General features: G+C 62.7%; 6 protein-coding genes across 6 annotated transcripts; 4 read left to right on the forward strand and 2 right to left on the reverse strand.

The window, feature by feature from the left end:
* Window positions 1-545: 545 nt before the first annotated feature.
* Window positions 546-4322, reverse strand: VTJ83DRAFT_4970 (uncharacterized protein; the record flags this gene model as incomplete). The annotated part of the gene is made up of 1 exon (XM_071011518.1): window positions 546-4322. The coding sequence occupies one exon, from the start codon at window positions 4320-4322 to the stop codon at window positions 546-548; it is 3777 nt and encodes a 1258-aa protein (XP_070866420.1).
* Window positions 4323-5670: 1348 nt separating this feature from the next.
* On the forward strand, window positions 5671-8248 carry VTJ83DRAFT_4971 (uncharacterized protein; the record flags this gene model as incomplete). Its single annotated transcript, XM_071011519.1, has 4 exons — window positions 5671-5765; window positions 5875-6320; window positions 6383-8047; window positions 8136-8248. The coding sequence occupies 4 exons, from the start codon at window positions 5671-5673 to the stop codon at window positions 8246-8248; spliced, it is 2319 nt and encodes a 772-aa protein (XP_070866421.1).
* A 659-nt stretch (window positions 8249-8907) lies between these two features.
* On the reverse strand, window positions 8908-12281 carry VTJ83DRAFT_4972 (uncharacterized protein; the record flags this gene model as incomplete). Its single annotated transcript, XM_071011520.1, has 3 exons — window positions 8908-9666; window positions 9765-11830; window positions 11948-12281. The coding sequence occupies 3 exons, from the start codon at window positions 12279-12281 to the stop codon at window positions 8908-8910; spliced, it is 3159 nt and encodes a 1052-aa protein (XP_070866422.1).
* Window positions 12282-12996: 715 nt separating this feature from the next.
* On the forward strand, window positions 12997-14599 carry VTJ83DRAFT_4973 (uncharacterized protein; the record flags this gene model as incomplete). The annotated part of the gene is made up of 5 exons (XM_071011521.1): window positions 12997-13083; window positions 13155-13220; window positions 13416-13502; window positions 13583-13705; window positions 13808-14599. 5 exons carry the CDS (start codon window positions 12997-12999, stop codon window positions 14597-14599), a joined length of 1155 nt encoding a protein of 384 aa, XP_070866423.1.
* Window positions 14600-17974: 3375 nt separating this feature from the next.
* VTJ83DRAFT_4974 (uncharacterized protein) lies at window positions 17975-19008 on the forward strand (the record flags this gene model as incomplete). The annotated part of the gene is made up of 3 exons (XM_071011522.1): window positions 17975-18234; window positions 18303-18383; window positions 18432-19008. The coding sequence occupies 3 exons, from the start codon at window positions 17975-17977 to the stop codon at window positions 19006-19008; spliced, it is 918 nt and encodes a 305-aa protein (XP_070866424.1).
* A 1735-nt stretch (window positions 19009-20743) lies between these two features.
* Window positions 20744-22030, forward strand: VTJ83DRAFT_4975 (uncharacterized protein; the record flags this gene model as incomplete). Its single annotated transcript, XM_071011523.1, has 1 exon — window positions 20744-22030. The coding sequence occupies one exon, from the start codon at window positions 20744-20746 to the stop codon at window positions 22028-22030; it is 1287 nt and encodes a 428-aa protein (XP_070866425.1).
* Between the last annotated feature and the right edge of the window lie 480 nt (window positions 22031-22510).

Here is a 22510-nt window from a genome sequence, read left to right on the forward strand (position 1 = left end):
GGGAGCAGAAGATACCTTGGAGAAGGGCGTGCTGATTGGTGGATGGAGTTGACGATATCTCAAGGCGATTGTCTTTTCTTTTTTTTTTCTTTTTTTTTTTTATTATAGGACTGAGGAATAGCCCGTAATTGTCAACTCGTTTCATGCCCTCGGATGGCTGTACATGACTCTTGTTCATCCTGTACAATACCTACCTACCTAGGCAAGGCAGGCAGCGGTAGCCACGCACATGTGTCATCAAGAGCCCATCGCTTCGGACCGGCCAGAAGAAACAGACCGAGCATCACAGGACACGCGGCCAGTCAGGATTACAAATGAGATTACCCTTCACCCCCTACGCTACGCACCCTTCTATCCAAGTCCCTCCGCATCCATGTCGAATAGATGGGCATGTAAGGATGTACAGGGGTATGGTGCGCGCCCCGACCGATACCCCATCCCACGTCTAATACCTCGCCGGCGCTCTTTCTTCCCACCCGACGGCTTCCCCAACGCAATCCAACAAGCGAACAAGAACCCCAGCGGCGATCCATGCTCGTCTTGCTTCACTTGTTCGCGACCCCCGGATCGGTCCCTCCGCTCCCTCCTGCCGCCGTCCCCGTCGGCGACTTCGACCGGGCCCTCCTCACAAACTTTTCGGTCCAACTCCACATGTTTGCGCTCGAGTTCTTCTCGCTGCTGCTGCTGCTGCTGCTGCTGCTGCTGCCGCCGCCGCCGCCGCCGCTTCCCGCCAGGCTCAAGCCCAGTCCGCTTGTTGCTCCTCCTCCCTCTCCTTGAACGGCTTTGCCCTTCCCCTCGACCGAGGCGGGCGCTGCCGGCTGCGGTTCCGCAGCGGCCTTCTTTTTCGCCGCAGCGGCAGCGGCAGCGGTACGTGTCTTCCCGCTGCCAGGGTCATCGCTCTCGTCGGCGCTGTCCACCCAGTCGCGATCGCTCCACGTGACCGAGTCGATCCGGTCGAGGGGGGGGCGGCTGGGCGTGGCTGCGGTGCAAGGCGGCGCTGCGCCCGGGGAGGATGCGTGGACGGGCGGCGACATCACCCCGAGGGCATCTGCGGACGGCAGATCCGACACCGTATCGTCGCTCTCGCCCTCGTGGGCCGGGTCCTCGTTCCCGCCGCCCTGCGCCCCTCCCGCGGGCGCCTCCCCCGCGAGCACCTCCCCCTCGGGCTTCGTCTCCTTCCCGTCCGCCCCCGTCTTGACCGCGGGATCCTTGGCACGCTCCAGGCCCGGCACATCCTCGTCGCGCGTGCGCGCCATGGCCGCGTCCGAGAAGTGCGCCTCGACAAGGTGCTGCACGACAGGCCAGCCAAAGGCATTGGCAAACATGCGGCGCACAACGATGTTGTTGTGGGCGTCGGGCTCGAGCTTGACCAGCACCTTGCGCCACGACAAGCCGCGGTGGTAGGCGCGCGCGATCTTTTCTTCGACGCGCATGTGCGATATGTCATACTCGGGGGTGGGCGTCTCGTCGCCGTCTCGTTGCTGCAGCGGCTGCTCAGGGCCGGCGGGTGCCACCGCCGCCGCCGCCGCCGCCGCCGCCGCCACCGCCGCGACCGAGTCGGCGCTGGCCAGGGACGGGCTGTGGACGGTGGAGTCGTTGTCGGTCGAGACGGTGGACTCTTTGCGTGGTCTGGAGGCTTGGGGAGCGGGGGTAGAGTCTTTGTGGTCGAGCTGCTGGGCGGACGGCGATGGGGAGACGGAGCCGCTCCCCGCCTTGGGAGACGAGCTGGCCGCCGCGGGGTTCCAGCGGAGCAGGTTGAGGGTGCTCGTCGTCGTCTTTTGCTTGACCGGCGGCGGGGGAATGTCGGTCGGGTGGTAGACGCGGTCATGAAAGATGGTGCGCGGCCGCTTGGACGGATCAATGAGAAATTCGATGGACGGCAGCTTGGGGTTGAGCAGGTCGCCGGCCGCCTCGAAAACGCTCGTCTTCGGAGGCGCCAGCACGCCCTCGGGCTCGTCTGCGAGCTCGTGCCCGCTGGTGACCCTGGACTTGGAGGAAGCGACAGGGTCCGCCGAACCCGTCCAATCGCCAGGCTTGAGCGTCTGGCTGCGTTGGTAGATCTTGGGCACCTTGGGCGACGTCGGAGGCGGCGGTTTTGGCCCCTCGCCGCGGAAGAAGTTCAAGAGGCCGGCAAAAGGGTTGGTGGTCGTGGCGGTGGTGTTGGCCATGTCGCCCGGGGGCCGTAAGACGCCGGTCATGGACCTCAGGCTCTGCCGGTCGTCCTCGAACACGGCATTGGTCGGCGGTTGCGGAACCTCTTGGGCGTGCCCTGGGCGGGCTGGGGTAGACCTGCTGGTGGCGTCGGCTTCGTTCTTCTCGTGAGACTCTTCCTCCGACCACGGAGCGAGCCTGGGGCTCGTGACGTTGGCGCCGGTAAGCTCTGCCCAGCCGAACCCGACCACGGTCTCCACCAGGCCGGCCTCTCGGCGAGCCTTCTCGACCCGCCCCAGGCCCTGCCAGTCCAGGAAGAGAAGGCAGCTCGTCCGGAGCGGCACGATGCCGTCGTTGACCACGTTGGAATAGACGGTTCTGTTGCGAAACTTCCGCAGCGCCTTGTGGGCGGGCCCTGTGGGCAGGATCCGGAGCAGCGGCTTGGACTCGGGCCGGGGCTCGCCGTGGACGCGTTTGTGGGCGCTGTCGCCGAGGCCGCCCACGAGGGCACCCCAACCGTTCCGTGCGATGGTCGGGGCTCGCCATGTCAAGCCCAGATCCTGGCCTGTTCTGCCGACGAGGCCAAAGTCCAGAGCAAACTTGACGTAAAGGGGGTTTTCGTGGTTGAGGCCGAGAAACGGCGATGCCAGGGCGATGAAGTTGACGGGCTCGATCAGGTCGAAAAAGTGCGGAGAGTGCTTCTGGATGTACGCGACGGCGTATGTCTGGACGAGGCCGCCGAGGGAGTGGGCGATGAAGCTGATCTTGGTGAACTTGTAAAGCCGCTTGCCCCCCAGAGACGCCGCGGCATGGGCGGCGGCGCCGTGTTTGTGAGCCTCGTCGCCCGCCTTCCTGTGAGAGGTGGCCTTGAGCGTGTGGGCGATGGCTTCCGACGCTGCCTTGGCGGTCGGCAAGCATGGCTGGTCCGGATAGGTCATGGACAGGATGTACCTAGCGAGACGCTTCCCCAAGTACTTGATGCCTCGCTCCGTTCTGGTCGCGTTGCCCGAGAACCCTCGCACGATGACCTCTTCATCATCCTCGTCTTCTTCTTCTTGTTCCTCCTCCTCTTCCTCCTTTTCTTGCTCGCCAAGATGCTGCGGAGGGACCCCATTGGGCTGATCACCAGCGTTGTCGCTGTTGGTCTCTGTCTCGGGACCCGTCGCTGGAGTGACTAATTCGGTCGTCGGTGCTCCATCGGAAGCCGCAGGACGTTGCGAGCTGGGCCGCGCGGCTCGCTCCCTTGCTTTGCGTGCCTTTGCGTCCGTCTTGGCTTGCTTGACAGCGGCGTCGATGCTTTCCTTGAGGAACAGCATGTCGGCGCCGAGGTTGCTGTGCAGCCCGTGCGTGAGCACCACAAGATGAACCTTTTTCTGCTTGAATCGCGGACGGGGCGTTTGCTCGGCGCCCGTGCCGCCGTCGCCGGGGGGAGGAGCGCCCGCCGGAGCAGCGTTGGCGAGGTCGGCCTCTCGAGCGCGGAGCCACCCGACATCATCCCAGCCCGGCAGCCGCGGGGTGTTCCAGAGAGCCGCGGTGTCCTCGACCTTGAGGTGGACAGCCTTGGAGAAGACGCCCTTGGGCTGGGCGGGGTGGTGGGTGCGACCGCCAGGGCCTTGCTGGAAGTCGCTCACGCGGCCCGGCCGGGGCACCTGCGCCTGGCCGCCGATGATGGGCACGACGGAGCCCAGGTTGAGCGACTTTTCATCGCGTGCCAGCAGCAGCTCGTAATGAACGTGAGCCGATGCGGAAAAGATGACCTGGGACGCTATCTCGATGACCCAGCTCACCGTGTCGTCGTCGTGCTCGGGGCCGCTCCCGAAGTGGCCGGTGCTGATGCCCTCGCCGGCCGTCTGGCGTATGTTGTCGGGCACGATCAGGTGGCAGTTCCAGGTGCCGCCGGCCTTGAGCATGGGCTCGAACTCGGGCACGCCATAGCGACGAGGGTTGTCGAACTTTTCGAAGGGCTTGAAGTGGGAGGGGTACGCGGCCACGCTGAGGGTGTACGGACCGTGGACGAAGGCGGCGCGGAGGGCGGCGGCGCAGGTGTTTTTGATGCGCAGGTAAAGAAACTCGGGGGAGGGGAGGATGTGGTCGGCCGAGGGTTTGTAGGTGACGGTGTAGCGAACCACCTCGCCGATCTTGACGCTGCCGGTTTGGTGAAGCAGCAACATGGCGGCTAGGCTCCGGCACGGAGGCAGAAACTGGCGATGGGCCCGGGGTGCTGGGTGTGGAAGGGCGATCGGGGCATCGAGGGTCGTCGGGCGCGGAAAGGGTCAAGCGATTGCGTTGGGGTTCGGATTCAAAGGGGGGGGGGGGGGGGGGCGATAAGGAGGGCGGGGCCAGGGTGCAGCGTCTCGAGACGAGGCGAGGCTGCTAGGCCATGGTTTATGAAGGTCAGGGACGGCGAGATGCTGTCCTGCAATTTTGGGAGGGGGGTTTCTTTTTATTTTATTTTTTTCGCAAGGGGTTGATGAGCTTCGTTGTCGTCGTCGTCGTCGTCGTCGTCGTCGTCGTCGTCGTCGTCGTCGTCTGCTTCTCGGTGCTTCTGTCCAGCGTACCGGACCTAGGTGCCCTGGAAGATGGAGGAGGAGAAGAAGAAGGAAGAAAAAGAAAAGAAAAAGAAAAATGGCGGCTGGAGAGGGGGGAAGGGAGTTGGGATGAACCAAGGGAAAGCAACCTGGAAGCAGGCAGACAGCGCTGGTGGGCCCGTCATGGACGGGAATGACGCGCCTTGCCGTTCGGCTGGGCCCGGCAGTTTACGTTGGATCCCACTCGCCGGGAGGGAGGGAGGGAGCTGACGGACGGGGAGCCTCGATTGACCGGGAGCCCGCCGAAAGCTTGACGTGTCTTGGCCGCTTGGCAAGTGGATCAGATAAGGCGGATGGATGGATGGTGGCCGCTGACAGGCTCAGGAGGAAGAAGGACTTGCATGTCAAACTGGACATGAATGGAAGTTAACGTTATTACTATATGGTAGTAGTTATTGGACTTGAAGCAAAAAGAACCCCCCTCCCTCTGTCCCTTCTCTCCCCCACGGCTGGCCGCCAGCTGTCCTGCCTGTCCATAGTAGGGTCTCCGAGATGGGAGTGGGAGTATCTCACGTGGGTTTCCTCGACTTCCCCGGTCCGGGCCAGGATGAATCCCCACCCAAGATACCGCAGAGATGGAACACGTTCGTTACCTTACTTGTACTATAATACCATACTAGAATACACGCACGGTACTAACAAGTACACAGTAACTGACCATGCCCACAAAAGATGGGCCCCACCTCCTCCCCCCCCCCCCCCCGGGGGATCCATCTGGGTAGGTACACGGAGTGGGTGGGTCCCGACGCGACTGACCGCCAACTTTTCCCAATGGTTTAAGCCGGCAGTATTTTCGCCTTCTCCTTCCAAAGACCCCTCCGCCTTACAACCGCCATCTTCACCGACTAGCACTGACCCGACCCAAGCCAACATCACCCCTTCTGCCCGTCTTGGGTCCATCAATGAGGCATTCGGCATCTCGACTGCAACCATGGGAAGACGCCCGAATGCCCTCATTGCACAGTACTTCCAGCGCGGACCAAAGCTGCAGGACCAGAGCAACCGATATCCCCACACATGCAAAGCGTGAGCTGCTGCCACCGCTCTTTTGTCTTTCCTGCCCGCCCCGTCGCCTGCCTCCCCATTGGAGACGGCCCTTTGCTAACACCCTCGTCCTCCCCTTCGTCCTCCACAGGTGCGGCGAGCATTTCCCCCGCGGCCGCCTCGACAGCCTGACGAGCCACTTGACCAAAAAATGCCCGGCCATCTCTGAAGCAGAACGGGTCAACGCCTTGCTGACCTTGTCGGGCATGGGCCATGCATCCCAGCGCTTCCAGCAGTCCCAGCAGGCCCAAGCCCACGTCCAGGCCCACGCCCACGCCCAGGCACAGGTCCCCGTGGCCGCCAATGGCTCGTCGGTCGACCTTCCCATGATCCAACGCGACTGGACCGCCCTCGGTGTCCTCGCCGAGGTGTCGCGCCAGATCGATCTCAACGAAAAGAACGACGATCGGACCCAGCCGGCTGCCGGCCCCGGCTCGGCCCTCGTCGCCCAGCCGCCCGACGGCCAGCTCCAGGAGTCCAGCGCCATCGCCAACGTCCAGGAGGGGCCCCAGGACGCCGCGCTGCAGCCGGTCAAGGGTACGTGGACCCCCGGGCTTCCCAAGGCGAGCCGGCCTGTTTCCGTGCTGACCGTCATCCAGCCGAGCCCGTCGCCGAGGATGCCGAGCGAGCGCTCACGGCCGAGGAACGCCTCCAAGAGATCCTCCGCGTCGACAACGCCCAATCCGACCCTGCGAACAACATCACCATGGCCGCCGCCGCGACCGCCCGCCTCCATCCTGCCTACCTGGACCCGGAGATCCTCGAAGAGCAGGCCACCGCCGCCGCCGAGGCCGCCACCGCGACCGCCGCCGCCGCCGCTGCCGCTGCTGCTGCTGCTGCCGCTGCGGCGGCGGCGACCACCGCGGAGAACGAGGCTCTGGTCGCCGCAGCCGCCGAAACCACCTTTCCCGTGGCAGAGATGACTGGTACCGACGACGCCTTGGCCCCGGGCACGAGCACCGCTGCCGCGCATCCCTCCATTCCCGCCACCAGCGCCCCGCCGCCGTGGGGCGTCATAACGTACGCAACCGACTCGTTTCCGGCCGCCGTCCCGAACCATAGCGCGACCCCGATGCCCATGCAGACCACGACGCTGGGGCCCCACGGGAAGGGCGTGTTCCGGCTCGACGGCGGGCCGAACGGCGCCAAATCGCGCCATTCCCGGGCCAGGTTCAGCGCCACCCGGCGGAAGGAGGTGCAGGAGGTTCGCAAGATCGGCGCCTGCATCCGCTGTCGCGTCCTGCGGAAGACGTGCTCTCAGGGCTCGCCCTGCGACACGTGCCGAAAGGTCCTGTCGCCCCGCGTGTGGCGCACGGGCTGCGTTCGCACCAAGTTTTCGGAGCAGCTCGATCTGTATTCGGCCGGCGTGCAGATCGTCCTGGCCCAGGCCCGGGTCAACCAGATCAAACAGACGGTCAACCTCGCCGCCCACGGCCTCGTCGTGGAGGCGTGCCACTTCCCGGACTGCACCCCCCGGCTGCTCCTCCAGGTGCTCCAGCGCGATCCCGATCGAGACGCCGACGGGAAGCTCGTCGACGCGGCCGTCGTCGAGGATCAGCCGTCCACCTACCCCATCGTCATGCTCGACAACGAGAACCAGGACGTGCCGACCCGCGTCGAGACGTACATGCGCCAGGCCCTGCCCGACTTGATCCGCCGCGAGCCGTCCCACTTCATGCAGGTGACGCTGCAGACGGCCGTCGACGTGGCGGAAAAGACCAACGACGAGCTGCTCAAGAAGTCGCTCGAGCTGTGGGGCCTCGTCGAGATCCTGGACCGCGAGCGCCAGTGGACAATCACGGCCAAACCCTTGGGCGACGAGGGCGAGCCGCGGCTGATCAAGGAGGACACGGACGGCGAGCTGTTCAACACCATCTGCCTCCAGCTGGCGGCCGCCGCCGAGAGGAAAGCCGCCGCCACCAGCAAGGCTCTCCTCACCGGCATGCAGCGCGTCCTGCAGGACAGCAAGGTCCGCATCGACTTTAACATGTACTTTGCCGTGCTGATCCTGCTCAACTGCGTCGAAAAGTCGAGCTGGGCCTTCAAGGCCTGGGAGCAGGAGAACCTGCGCCACCTCTGGCCTCTGGAAAAGGAGCCCGTGAGCTTCACCCAGCAGGGCTACGTCATTGCCAACCTGCTGCAGATGCTCCTCAGCATCCGCAAGGCCCTTCCCCGGACCTCGCGCCGCGACGGCGACGGGAAGCTGGTCACGGAGGAGGACAACCCGACCATCAAGGGCTACTTTGAGGCCATCAACCTAGACTGTGAGCAACCCCTTCCGGAAACGAGCCGGACAACGTTCCCGCGTCAAGATGGCCATGGTCTTGCTAACGAGCGGTTTCCTTGCTGCAGTCGCCCACGTCAAGGCGAAGCAGGTCCGCCCCGATTTCTCGCCGACCGATTCCCGCTCATTCGAGCTCCTCTTCTGCTCGACCCTCCTCCTCCCTCCCAGCAACGACCCCTGATGGGGACCGTTGGAGGTGCGCCAAACACAATCCCAACCCGAAGCGAGCAACGTACGCCCGTACGCTCCTCGGCGTTGGCTTCGCCGATGAGCCCTGCTTCCTAGACCCTGCGGCAGCTTCGGCCATCGGCTTATGACATGTACGACTATATATGGTTTCCTCGGGGGAGTTGGCGGCGATTCTCGCAACGCCAGCATGCGGTTTCGATCCCTTAATGATATGATGGTTTTACGCCTCGGCTGGCTGGCGAACGGCGATGAGGCTGCGTTTGGTGTTTTTTTCTTTCACGGGCTTGCAGAAGCCAGCCCAAGGGGGAGGGGGGAACGTTGGCCGAAGCAAAGAACAAACAACACGCAAAAAAAAAAAAAGGGCATGCATGTTATAGACCAATACCCCGACGGATATGTCACGACGAAAGACACCCACCTGAAAGTGCCCTCTTTGACCATAATCCGGGTGCTTTCAGGTTGTCTGACATCTTCCTCCTGCTTTCTTCAATCCTAGAGGAGGATTGTTTTATTTGTCACTCGTGAACCATAAAGACGTGCCAGTTTGCCAGTCCACCCGTATGCCACATTCGAGACCAACAACCCCTTTCTCCCCAACTCTACCGGTATATGATTATCCCCTTCTTCTTCTTCTTCTCCCAGCAAGCCACCCTACCGGTCGCTTCCCAAGCTCCCTCCCGTATCCCTCCTCGGCAGCAGCCCCGCCACGCCTCCCGCCGCCGCCTTGGCCGCCGCCGCCACGGCCGCGAGCCTCTTGGGCTTCTTGAAGCACGCAAACTCCCCCTTGGACGCCTCGCGCAGCCGCTTGAGCACGGCCCGCAGCTCGGGCAGCTCGGCCTGCAGCCGGGCGCGCGCCTCGTTGTCGGTCCTCGCGTCGAGCTCCTGGTAGATGGCGCTCTGGATCTCCGACGCGCGGTCCGTCGTGTAGTGGCTGAGCGTCTGGGCGACGAACTCGACGTCGAGCGTGGCCTGCAGCAGGGCCTCGAGGTGGTAGCGCGGGCGGGCGGCGCGGAAGGCCTCGAGCAGCTCGCGCGAGGCCTGCTCGAGGAGGTACGAGAGGACCTCGGCGGCGAGGGACGGCGCCGTGGTGGTGACCTGGGTGTGCACGAGCACCAGGTTGAGGAGGGCCTCGTAGACGTAGGGCCGCACCTCGCGGGGCTTGGCGCCCGGGGGCGGCACCCAGTCGGGCGCCGCGACGCCGGCGCGGATGATGCGGCGCAGGGACTCGATGGCGGGCCGCGTGTACGACTGGAAGAGCCGGGCGTCGATCTGGCCGAGCACGTCGCGGATCGTCTTGGTCTCGTCGGTGAGCTTGACCGAGAAGGCGTTTTCGAACTGCGTGTTGAGGCTGGGGACCACCGTCGAGCGCAGGGCTTGCAGGTTGCTGAGCGTCAGGAGCATGCGGACGTTCTGTCGGGAACTATGCGTTAGCTGCGGGCGCGCTTGATTCCGTGAAAAAAAAAAAGGGGGGGGGGGGGGGGGGGGTAAGAGGAGGGAGGTGCACGTACCCTATCGGCCGCATCGATCGTGCCGCCGCTGAGGGTCGGCACCGTGCTGTTGACGAGGAAGTGGCCGTCGGCGTCGACCGTCCAATCGTCGTCGGCCTGCTTGGGGTACCGCTCGGCGTTTTCCACCATGCCGCTCAGGGCCTTGTACAGCGTCGTCACGTACTGGCTGCGGACCATCTGCAGCAGCTTGGTCGGCGGCGGAAGCACAATGTCCTCGGCCCCCGGCTTGGACATGGCGTCCGAGACGTAGAGGATGTTTTGCATCCCGGTGAGAAGAGCCCCCTCGAAGGCGGCGAAGCTGGCCGGCATCTTGGTCACGTCGCGGCTGTCGGGGGACCGGCGCCAGTCCTCGACGTACTTGATGTTCTCGGCGTCGCGGTTCCAGGCGGCGCAGAGCGCCGTGACGCACCGCTCCCGGGCGGCGCCCACCAGCGCCCGGACGCGCTCCAGCTCGGTCGCGTCGCCCTTGCCGACGGGGTCGATGGATGCCATGTCGGCGGCGCCGCTCCCCACGAGAGCAAGCATCTTGGAGAGGAAGTGGGCGCCGCTGAGCGAGTTCGACCAGGGCGGCCAGAAGGCGAACTTCTCCCACGGCTCGCCGCGCTTGGGCGACGGCGGCGGCGGGTTGTTGGCGTCCAGGTTGAAGCGCGGGTCCCGGGGCGTGAGCGATCCGGACATGGACGGCGTCCCTGGCGACGACGGCATCGGCGAGAAGAGCAACGAGAGATCTTCGGGCGGCGGCCCCGCAAAAAACAGGAGGATGTGGTCCCGGATCATGCTGACCAGCTCGATCGTGCCCTTGCGAAGATCGGCGGCGCCCTGCGGCGAGAGTCGGTGATGGGCCACGGACTCGCCTCTGTAGCCGGTTGGCAGGCTCCGCTGCGTCTTGCCGTCGACGAAGCCCTGCACCGTTTGCCAAAACTCGACCACCTCGCCGAGGATGCCCTGAGGAGAGAGCATGTTGCTGACGAAGGAGACGTTCAGCTCCCACAGCTCGATGACGTCCGACGAGTCAAACGTCTTGGACATGGTTTCGATCGACTGCCGCCCGAGGGTGCGCATGTGGGATGCGATGATTTGCGGCTTGGGCTTCTCCCCGTTGGCAAGCCGGCGGCGCAGGTACTCAATCTCCACCTTGGTGCGCTCGGCGGTGGCCTGGATCTTGCCCTTGAGGTGGTCGTACCGGCTCAAGAGCCACACCCAAATCGGGTTGTCCTCGACCCCGAGCTCCAGGAGGAGCGAGATGAGCTCCATGTGCTGGTCGCTGTCGCGGTGGTGGCCTGGGGTCTCGATCTTGGCCATGTTGTACGGGGACACGAGCTTCCGCCAGACGTCCCGCTTCAAGAGCTGGATCTGCTCGTCGACATCATGCCACATGCGCGCGGCCAGCAGGATCCGGTGCAGCTGGTCGTCGGTCGGCTGCGACGTCTTGATGTCGTAGGCGAGCTGCTTGGCCTCGTCGGCAAACTTGCGCGCCTTGTTGTACTCGTCGACGAGCGTCTCGTGGTCCTTGCGCTTTATGCTGTCGGCGATGGCGGCGCTTGTCTCGACGTACTCCTTGTACTTTTCCAAGGCCGAGGCCACCGTCTTGAGATGCTCCTCCTTCTCCCTGCCTCCGAGCGCCGGGCCCCACACCTCTTCGGCCTTGGCCGACACGTCCAGCAGCGGCGCCTTGACGCCGATCACGCCGTACTCGCTCTCCTTCACCAGCGCGTTCTTCTTGCGGGGGTCCAAGGCGGGTGAGAGCGTGTTGGCGGCCGGGGACGCTCCGCTGGAGCTCATGAAGCTGCTCCGCCTCGCGTGATGCGAGTGGCGGGACTTTGCGGGGTTCGGATCGGCCCCGCGGTACTTCATCTCCTTGTAAACATTGTCGATGGTGGCCTTTGCGCGGACGAAGCGCTCAAAGTTGGACTCGACAAGGACCTTGAGGGACGCCGATTTCTGGTCGATGGACCGCGAGAGGACCTCGAGGCCGTTGATGAGCGACTGCGTGTCGGCCGTGGCGTGCATCTGCGAGAGGAACAGGGCTGGAGAGAAGGTGGTCGAGGAGAGAAGGAACCGATTGCCTGCGGGTGAGAAGCTAGCGCGTCAGCCATGCCGCCCTGACCTTGAACGTTCCGGCCTGGATGTCCGTTCGTTCCCCCCCCCCCCCCCCCCCCCCTTGCGCTCCCGGCCCGACTCACGTAGCCTCACGTCATCCTGCAGCGGGACGCCCAGATGCTTCAAGGTGCGCACGACGCTGTCGGTGGTGCCGAGCGGGTCCGGCTCGTCCCTCTGCACCAGGTTGGCGATGCCGCTGCCCGAGGTCTCGGATCCCGGGAGGATGCTGCTGCGGTTGCTGACGGCGCGCTCCAAGGCCTGGTACCGCGATTTCCGGCGGTTGGCCTTTTTCCTGAGGGCTTCGGCTTCGTCCTCGGACGCGTCGCTGTCGCGGTCCTTCTCGGCGGGCCATTGCGTGAGGTTCAGGGTCGAGATCTGGTAGAAGTCGAGCACGGTGCGTTCCAGGTCGGCGGCCATGGCGTCTTGCTGTCGTCGGGGCTCGGGCCCGGGGATGGGTACGGGGACGGGGACGGGGATGCAATCAATGTGTCGCACCACCTTGGTGCCTCGAGGTTCTCGCGATGCTTGTCCCTCCGACGCTTCCCTGGGGTCGGCCCTGGCTGCCCCCTCATCCGGTCGTGCGCAGGCCTGTCTTCCAACGGTTCGGCGTCGAGGTTGCAAGCTCGGGGCTGACAGGGGTAAGGTTCCGGATGGCGGCCGGGTCCCTGGATGGAATGGAGTTGGCCGGTGGGGTTTCAGTTGCGTTCCACCCTGCCGGAAGCCGTCGTTTACCGCCTTCACCCTTCGCGGTTCTGCCGAGTTTTCCGGGCGGTGAGCGCTTGGCTTCCTGATGCGGAAGCTCTGCGCGGGGAGAAGGTGCTACGACGTCACGAGTTCACATGGAACCACCTCGTTGCCGCCGCGGTCCCATCCCTGTGCGTGCACGGTCCACTCACCGGCTTTCCGCGCCAAATCCTGCATCCCCGGGGGTTTGGGTTGGCAATTGGATTTTGTTATCTGCGCAAATCAGCAGCCAAAATCCAACACCTCACTCTTTTGCTCTCTGCATTCCCATATCCCTCCACCAACCCCCGGCCGCAGGACTGCTCTGTCCAACCTCCAACGACCCTCTCTGTCCTCCCTCGACCCCCCCATCCAATATCCCAGTCCCGGCCGGATTGCAACCGTCACCATGTTTGCCCTCCGCTCCGTTGCTGCGCCCGTGCAGCGCCAGTGCTTCCGCGCTGCCCCCCGCGCTGCCACTTCGTTTGTGCTTCAGGTGCGCCGTCCGCTCAACGCCGCTAGGCCAACGCTCGGCCGGTCGCTGACGCTCACGCTTCCTCCTCGCAGAACCAGAGGCTGTACTCGACGCAGCAGGACCGCGTCGCCAAGTTTGACGGCAAGAAGGATGCGCAGGTAAGCAGAGAAAAAAAAAATGTCACGCTTGCTGGGTGGCTTGCCAGCATGCCTGCCTGCCACCACCAAGCTCCAACAACCGCCGCATCTACGCGGTCTTGGCATGAAAATCACTCAAGAAACCCAACAAGACGGCGCCGATAGCGTCGAGGAGAAGGGGCATGCGCATGAAAGCTGACGTTTTTTTCCCTCTAGGGTCGCTACACCGTCAGCTTGATCGAGGGCGACGGTATCGGCCCCGAGATTGCCGTGGCCGTCAAGGATATCTTTGCTGCTGCCAAGGTTCGTCTCTCGCTTCCGCTCATCCGGCAACACCAGCCAGGCTGCGACTTGGCGGCGGCAACGCTTACACCACAGCACAGACCCCCATCGTCTGGGAGCCCATCAACGTCGACCCCATCCTCAAGGACGGCAAGACGGCCATCCCCGATGAGGCCATCGAGAGCATCCGGAGGAACAAGATCGCCCTCAAGGGCCCCCTCGCGGTACGTGCCCACCCGCTCTTGGTGGTGTCTTGCATGCGCTGCTGCTTTGCATCACGTCGCCCGCCCGCTCCATCTATCTAACCCACGCCTGTCTACCCGCAGACCCCTATTGGCAAGGGCCACGTCTCCCTCAACCTGACGCTCCGCCGGACCTTCAACCTCTTCGCCAACCTGCGGCCCTGCCGGTCGGTGGCCGGGTACAAGACCCCCTACGACAATGTCGACACGGTTCTGATCCGTGAGAACACGGAGGGCGAGTACTCGGGCATCGAGCACGTCGTGGTGGACGGCGTCGTGCAGAGCATCAAGCTCATCACGCGCGAGGCCAGCGAGCGGGTGCTTCGGTTCGCCTTCCAGCACGCGCGCGCCATCGGCCGCAAGAAGGTGCGGGTTGTCCACAAGGCCACCATCATGAAGATGAGCGACGGCCTCTTCCTGTCGGTCGGCAACCAGGTGGCCAAGGAGTTCCCGGACATTGAGTTCGACGCCGAGCTGCTCGACAACACGTGCCTCAAGATGACGACGGACCCGATCCCGTACAACGACAAGGTGCTGGTCATGCCCAACCTCTACGGCGACATCCTGTCCGACATGTGCGCCGGCCTGATCGGCGGCCTGGGCCTGACCCCCTCGGGCAACATCGGCGACGAGTGCTCCATCTTCGAGGCCGTCCACGGCTCCGCCCCGGACATCGCCGGCAAGAACCTGGCCAACCCCACCGCCCTGCTGCTTAGCTCCATGATGATGCTGCGGCACATGGGCCTGACCGAGTACGCCGACCGCATCGAGAAGGCCATCTTCGACACGCTCGCCGAGGGCAAGGCCCTGACGGGCGACCTGGGCGGCAAGGCCAAGACCAACGAGTACGCCGCCGCCATCATCGAGAAGCTTTGAGATATCCCCCCCCCCCCCCAACACACACACACACCCTCTGGTTGTATAGACTGGATGTACTTGTACCCTTGGACGACGTTCGATAGCATCTAGGCTGGTCTGGTGGTAGCGATGTTGATGAATGTTTTTGCTTGAGGTCGTTCGGGCCTGTGGTGACTTGAAAACTGGGTGGCAAGCTGTGGCTCACGACGGAGGAGGGGCTTTACCTGCTGGCTCGGCGGGCCTTGTTCGGTCAGGGTGAGAAGGTTCATTCGCGGTTCGCCGACGCACCGCGTGATTTGCTGCGGCACGGTGGGCGCCTGAGGTATAGATTCCTCAAACTCATGGATCTACAGTACACAAGCGTAAGAGAAGTAGAAGTTACCATATCCTCGAGGAGGAGGGGAGTGAACGACAAAGGGATTTGCTCTCGGTCTCGCCTCTGCCAAGGGGTCGGCGGCACCAGCACGGCTTTCTTGGCTCCCAACCATCTCGCACAGCGCACGCTAGCACCATGGACGCCTCATATCATATCATCTTGTCTGCCTTGGCGACTTCTCGACCGAGCATCGCACCGATGAGCCAAGGAAATCTGGGTGCGGGGGGCTTGAGTGAAGCAGCGACGAGTGCTCCGCAATATGAAGTTCCAAGACCTGCGAGGAGACCCAAAAGGTTTTTGTCGAGCCCCGACCCTCCCGTTCCGGGGGTTTTTGTCTGAAACGTGGACGTTGCGGTGATACAACCCTTACGTACACCCACCCACCCACCCACCCACCCACACACACACACACACACACACACACACACCACATACACACACACACACACACACACACACACACACACACACACACACACACACACACACACACACACACACACACACACACACACACACACACACACACACACCACATACACACACACACCACATACACACACACACCACATACACACACACACCGACTGACTGCCCTCGCTGCAACCCACCTTATACGTAGGCACCACCTCACGTTCACAGTGACGGTCCTCGTCTCCAACCCTCCCGTCGTCTCCACGCCAAGAGCCCGTGTCTTGCTGCGCTGCGTCGAACCAGAATGCCAAGGCCGCCTTGGCCGCCTTGGCCGCCGTTCGTTTACTTCTTCCCACCACCCTCGCCGTGTTCCCCCGGGTTTTCAGCGCGCAGAGAACGACACTGGACCCAAACATGGCGCTGCATACGACCCGATGCGCGCTGCGCAGCTGTTCCCCGAGAACATGATGTACGGACGCACGGATGGAACATTCCAATGCAAGCAATGGGACCTACCTGGTAGGTTTGCGGTGAGGGTGAGGTGTGCGCGTTGCGTGGGGGAGCCCACGGAGCACAACCCCCGCGGACAACCGGCCACTTGCCTAAACTGAAAAGAAGAGGGCCCTCCCATTGGCTGGCGCGGCCCCCGAGAGCCCCAGCCCTGCGGAATCAGCGGCTCCACTTCTTTTCGCTTTCTGGTGGGGCGCTTTGCGTCCTCGCCCCGGCCGGCTCTGGGCAAAATAGAAAAAAAAAAAAAAAAAACCGTTCCACGACTTGGACTTGGCCAAATGCTCTGCCGTCATGGAAGCCAGAAAGCGGGCGATCGGTCGGTCACGTTGGTTCATCAAGCCGGGATGGAAACTCAAACCTTTTTTGCTTCTGCGGCAGAATGTTTCAAACGATCGGTGGCTGCGTTCCAAGCTATGATGCCAACATGACGACAGACACCTCGCCTGAAACCGCCCTCCCCCCCTCTTCCCTCCCACGTACGGTTAGGCCGTGCACTTGGGTGCAGGTGGTGGTGGTCGGATCAAGCCGCGCAGAAAATCACTCACCCTTCGACCGGCAGCATCCGAGTCGTCCAGCTGCACGGCCATGCGGTCCAAGTCTCATTTGTTTACGTGTCTCCAATTTCAACCACACCTTTCGGGGGGGGGAAGCCGTCGATGATCCTGCAGAGGGGAGACGAATGCAGCCTTGGCCATCCGTGATGGAAGACATTTTGTTGGCTTCTGGTTGGCTCCCCCCGGACGAGGACGCATCTCCAAGTTTTTTGGAGACAAGTGTTGTGTAACCATAATTCCCGATGCGGCGGCGAGCGCCCCGACCTCGAGCCGTGTCTGTCCGCCGACGCCGAGCCCTGCCATTGAAGCAAAGAAAAAGAGAGAAAAAAAAAAAAAAAAAAAAAAGAAGCTTGCGAGGATATGAATGGCGGCGCAGCCGACACAGAGGAGGACGGGGGACGGCGGCGCAACGGCGACAACGGCGACAACGGAAGCGGAGGTTCGGCGGTTCTTCATGCCGGACGGCATCTCCGGAACGGGCGGGTGTGGAGGTTCGCTGTTTGCTCGCGCCGCCCCCCGCCTCTTGTGTACCTTGAGCAAGGTTGTACGTAGGTAGGTCTGAGACGACGGTGGCCGAGATGTCGCCTTTTTACGTTACCCGACAACGAGATGCACGCTCTTAGTTACCTACTGCACGAGGAGGCCATGCTGTGGCAAATCGGTCCCCCTCCCCAACGGTGCTTTTCATGATATGGCTGTAGATCGAGGCTTTCCCTATGGGACCTCGGTCTGTCTGAAAACCATCCTTCATAGGCTGTTGACGCCTGAGGTCCGGGAAACCCTGGCTCGCCTACCCTGTGAGATAACGAATCTTATCGACCCGGCCGGGCTTTTACAAAGAGTTATTCGCACGGCATGCCCCCATCGCCAAAACCAAGGCGGGGCCCAGCTGGGCGGTATCGTTTCTTCGGTTTCGCGGTTGAGGAATTAGCCCGAATGGGTTCGTTGCGGGCTCCATCCAGGGGGTTCGAATGTCGGGACGCTGCCGCCGGAGACGTGCAACGTCAAGGGTGCCAGGGGTTTGGTGTCGCGCGAAGCTGCGAGCGTCAATGGGAAGCGAGCCGGGGCCTGGTGTGTACACACGTGCGGCCTGCAAATGGCTCATGGCGATTCCCCCTCTTAGGTTGGTTGTTGGAGAGAGGGGAGAGAGAAGGAGGGGGGGGGTAAAGGAGGGATGGAGGCAGTTGGTTTCCTGGTGATGCATTGGTGACGTCCAATTCCGCCTCATCTTGCTCACCCCACCTACCTAGGTACCTACCGACGCCCCCCCCCCTCCTGGGCGAGGCCGGGCCGCTTCCGACCTGTCACCTTTTTGTCTGAGGCGTGAGCATACATGCGGGACACTCATGCCTGCTGCGTGTACCTACCCCCGGGATAGCACACGTGCGCCGGTCGGGGCGGGGCCATGGCGTCCCGGATGCGGGAATCGTGACGCTCCACTGATGAAATAGAGCCGGTCGACCCCCAATGGTTTGAGACACGATGTGCCGGTTCTGACTATATATACCTCACCTCTCTTCTCTCGTTGGGACTTTCTGAATGGCCTCTTGTTTGATCAAACCCAACGCGCTCAAGGTCTCGCCTTCTTTGCCTCGTTGCCATCACTTGCAGCCTCACAAAAGTTCGCTCTGCCTTGACTACCTTGACCATCGCTTGACCTCCTCTCCCCCATCTACAACATCCACCATGCCCAACGTTCAGGAGCAGCTCATCCAGACCCTGGAGACCAAGGGCCTCCAGTTCCACATCAAGACGGGCAACGCCAAGTACAAGTGCACCCTCATCGACCGTGCTACCCAGTAAGACCACCTCTACCTCCTGCTCCGCGAATGTTTATCGCATCGGGTTGGCTAACATCGGCGCGCAGCGAGAGGAGAAAGGCCGAGCGGACCACCTCTTCGTCGGCGGTGTCGACGACGACGTCCTCGAGCAGTTCCATCTCGAGCGGGTCTCACTAAGACCCTCTCCCCTTCGAGACGTACCAGCGCCGGACGAGGTTTCTTTGCTTGGTCTGGAACACGCCGCATCTCTCTCTCTACACAGTATACCCAACGCAGCAACCAAGCACCTCTCGGATGGAGGGCGGCCATATCGCGCGTGCCGCTGTAGCAAACCACCCCCCGGGCAGGCAAGGGGCTGGGTGGTGGTGGAAGCTGACTAATGGAAGAGAGAGAGAGAGAGAGAGGGACCACCCACCACCTCCTCGATGTTGGGATCCCGGGGTTTCCAGAAAGCTCATCCTGCGATATCCTGGATGCAACTTCGGCGGTGGGGTCTGGTCCGGTTCCCGTACGTCTTCGATGAGGGAGTGGATCCCTCCACCGGTGGAGGGATGGAAGCCCGACCACGAGGGCGCATGGGAACCGTGGTTTCTTTTTCTTGTCCTCGGGCTTCGGCGGCGAGGGAGAGCGAGGGCCCGCGAGCGGCTCCTCGCGTTCCGTCCTCTCCCAACCCCGTCATCTCGCGCTCTTGTTTTTCTCTGTTTTACACGGCCTCAGGTTTCTTCGGATTGGGTGTTTCGGGAGCACGGAAAAGCCGGGAAGTGGTTTTTCTTGATCGGCTGGAGTTTGTAGCGCTTTTTTTCTTTTTTTTTTGGTTTTGGCATGTCATCTAGGCAGACGGGGGCGTTCGCGTGGAAAGAAACACAGAGAAGAGAAACATTGCTTGCTGAAACACCACAAGCGCGCTCCCGCATGCCTTTTTGTGCCGCCGAAGGTGTGGATGGGGCTGGCCAGCGTTGGCTCGTTCGTTGTTGTACTATAAGCAACTCAAACCTGGAACAGAGCGACATGGAGGTCTTCCCGCCATCCATTCTCCGCTCCCATCTGGGCCGAGGCATGGCAGCGTTCGCCCGCGTCCGGCCCGGCTCGTGTTCCAGGATGACAGCCAACTAATTAGTTACAAGCATGAAAGCTCGCTGGTGGAGTTGGACCATCGGGAGTTGGGGATACCGATCTCCGACATGGTGGACTCGTCGGGTGGATTTGAGGTCGCCATGACATGATTCGACGCGGGGCATCGACTTGCCCTAGACTTTCTCATTCCCTTACGGGCCCATGGAGAGGGAGGAAAGCCGCCATGTGGATGGAAGTCCCGGATCGTGTGAAGAGTCGCACAACTCCAAGGTTCTGCTGTGCTCAGCTGCCTCGACCGCCCCGCCTCAGCTCTGCCAAGGGCTGCGTCCAAGATCCCTGTCATTACAGGTCGTTCGTTGTCACATACTGTGTAAGTTACCGTTATTTTCTGAATGGTCCAAGCCCCGGCCGCAGCGATGGATGCTTGATGCCATTGCTTACACGGCATTCACCAACACGCTATTAAAGCAAACGTCCTTGGCGACATGGCGTCTCCGCGCCACGTTCAACCCATCGAGGTTGTCAAACGATCGGATGGCTTCGCTGCCTTTTGTTGGATCCAAGCCGAGCCTAGCTCAGGGCTCAGCACACGACAATGGGTGGTCATAGAAACGCATCAAACCACGTTCGTTGGTTTGACATCATCTGGCCAATCCTCGCCCCGCCCCCTTCCCTCCCCAAAAGGGCTCAAGGCTCTCTCGCAGAGGAGGGGGAAGCCTTGCAACCAGATGCCGCCCTGCTGCGTAAGCTGCCGCGTCAGGGCGCACCTGATCTCGTCCAACGGGCAGACAAAACGGTGCTGTCCCCGGCTTGTGGCTTGCTGCCACGCTCTCCTCTCCCCTCTCCCATTGCTTTTTCCCGCCCAGCCTTCCACAGTAGACGTCCATGCCCAGGACCGGAGCTCGGCTGCCCCTTCATATCCATCGTCCTCTACCCACTCGAGATACCTATCCATCTTGCGCAAGGGGGTTTCGTCGACAATGCCGGTCCCCGTGGCTGTCAAAGGTCAGTGGTGATCAATTGGTGATTGTCGCTTGAGGTTGAGGCGTTGCCGTTGCCGTACCCCTGTCGCCATCCCCCTCCTTTTCCCCGCGTACCGTGTAGATGGGGTTGGGGTTGGTCGTTTTTACCGCCCGCGCCCGCTGTGACCTGAGGCCGCCTCTGTTTCCCCGCTAGTGCGGATCGCGGTCTGCCCAGCCCGGAGGGAGTGGCAAGGCGACACGCAATCAAGGCACTAAGAGCTCGTTTTAGCGCCTGCTGCCTCGACAAAACCGTTCGACGTTCAAAAAGTCGTTGGCTTTGCATTTCAATCCTCGACAAACACGAACCATCTTCTTTCCTTGTCTTGTGTTGTAAAGGTTCATTTTCATCCTCTTTGATTCAAGAGAGCGCTGAATCTGGACCGTTTTGACCGCCTTGCGTTCCCTTCTCCTCCATCACCTCCATCTCTGCTATGCCACCGCCTATTAACCATGCTGTGCTCGCCTCAGTTGGCATCGTCGTCGCCTCGGTGACCGTGGCGGCCGCCATTGCCATCTACGAGATCCCCGAGGTCCGCCGGGCCGCTGAGGACCTCCGCCGTCGCATCGCCATCGCTCTGCACGCGCTCGGCGACAACGTCGACCCTGCTCGCCAGCCGCCGCGCTTCAACCGCCCCGAGGACGCCGAGGGGTTCTATCAATCTCATGATGTCGACGCCGACGAGGAGACGAGGAGGAGGCAGCGGGAGGAGCTGATGTACTGGAACATGCGTCGCGAGCAGCAGCTGAGAGAGCAGGGCGAGCCTCCCCACCGGCCACGGGCGCAGACCTTTGACGACATCCTCGCGCCGGACCACGAGCGAAGCCCGAGCGGTACCCTGGTGTACAACACAGGCGCCAGCGCCCGGGATCTTGACCCCGCCAACCTTGTCCGCCGACGCGGCAACGCCGAGGGCGTGCGGGGCCTCAGCGCCGCCGCCCTGGCCAACCCCTTCAGCGACGAGTACGGCATTGAGCTGGACGACCGCCCGCAGCTTCCCAGCCCGCCCCGCGACGAGGTCATGTCCGATATCTACGGTGCCACCCCTCGGGTCCAGACTCCGCAGGTCCCCGACAGCCAGCCCTTGGCCGTGCTGTCTCCCATCCCCGTCCCGTCCACCAGCGAGGTGCTCTTTGACTACGAGTCGCAAACCCCCACCGACTACGGCACCGCCCTGAGCGCCACCACCGACAGCGATGCCCACGACGAGCAGAGGCCGACGCGGCCGGCCACGCCCGACCGGGCGTCCACCCCGACCCCCGCCACCCCGTCGTCTCGCAGCGCCACGCTCGACCGCGAGCTCGCCGACGGCGAGCACATGACGGCCGGGCAGGACCGGATCGCGGCCGACGCGTACGCGTCGATCCAGGCCTGGGCCCGCGGCTCGTCGTCGCATTCCTACTACGAGAACAGCCAGCACGGCCAGCACTACGACGGGGGCGCGAGCTTCTACTCGCCGCTGCCGCACACCCCCCAGGCGCCCGCGTCGGAGCCCGAGCTGGTGAGCGCAGGCCAGCTGACGCCGACGAGTTCCGACTCGGCGTCGGTGGTGGACGTTTCCCCTGCTGCTGCTGCTGCTGCTGCTGCTGCGGAGTCGGCGGCGGCGCAAGACCGGAGCGACGACGTGCTTAGCGTGACGGACGGCGGGGTCCCCACGCCGGCCAGCTGGTCGGATGTCGGGAGCGTCGTGAGCGAGAGCGACAGCGCATGGAGGGGCTGATGCTCCTCCCCCTTTCGAGCGCTTGCGCCGTCTCTCTGGTCCTTTTCCACCATTTGTTGACCCCGTCGGGCGCGGTCTACGTTGTTTCGCACGAGGCCGCCGACATTTCATCGTGGGCATTTTTCTTAGGCTATTATTACGGCGTTACGGGACGGTTGTACGACAGAAGGACGCGCATACGGTAAACAGGACATCTCCGGGATTGGATTTTGGGGAATATTCGGGTGCACTTGTTGTTGGATCTTGCTTTAGGACTTGGCATGGACGATATCGGGGGGGGCTGCGCGAGGCGATTCCTCTCTTTACAGGAGTTGCAGCAGGCTATTATGGGCCGTCTTGGACCCTCTTCAATACCATCTGCTTTGTGCTCCGGTTGACTCGACACGCCTGCGTCCATGAGCATTTGGATTTCTTGCCCTTTCGATTGATCCTGAGCCCCATCATTATTATACCAAGAAAAAGTGTTGATGTGCTACATCT

This window comes from Remersonia thermophila, chromosome 4 (assembly GCF_042764415.1).
Source record: "Remersonia thermophila strain ATCC 22073 chromosome 4, whole genome shotgun sequence".
Taxonomy (NCBI): domain Eukaryota; kingdom Fungi; phylum Ascomycota; class Sordariomycetes; order Sordariales; family Chaetomiaceae; genus Remersonia; species Remersonia thermophila.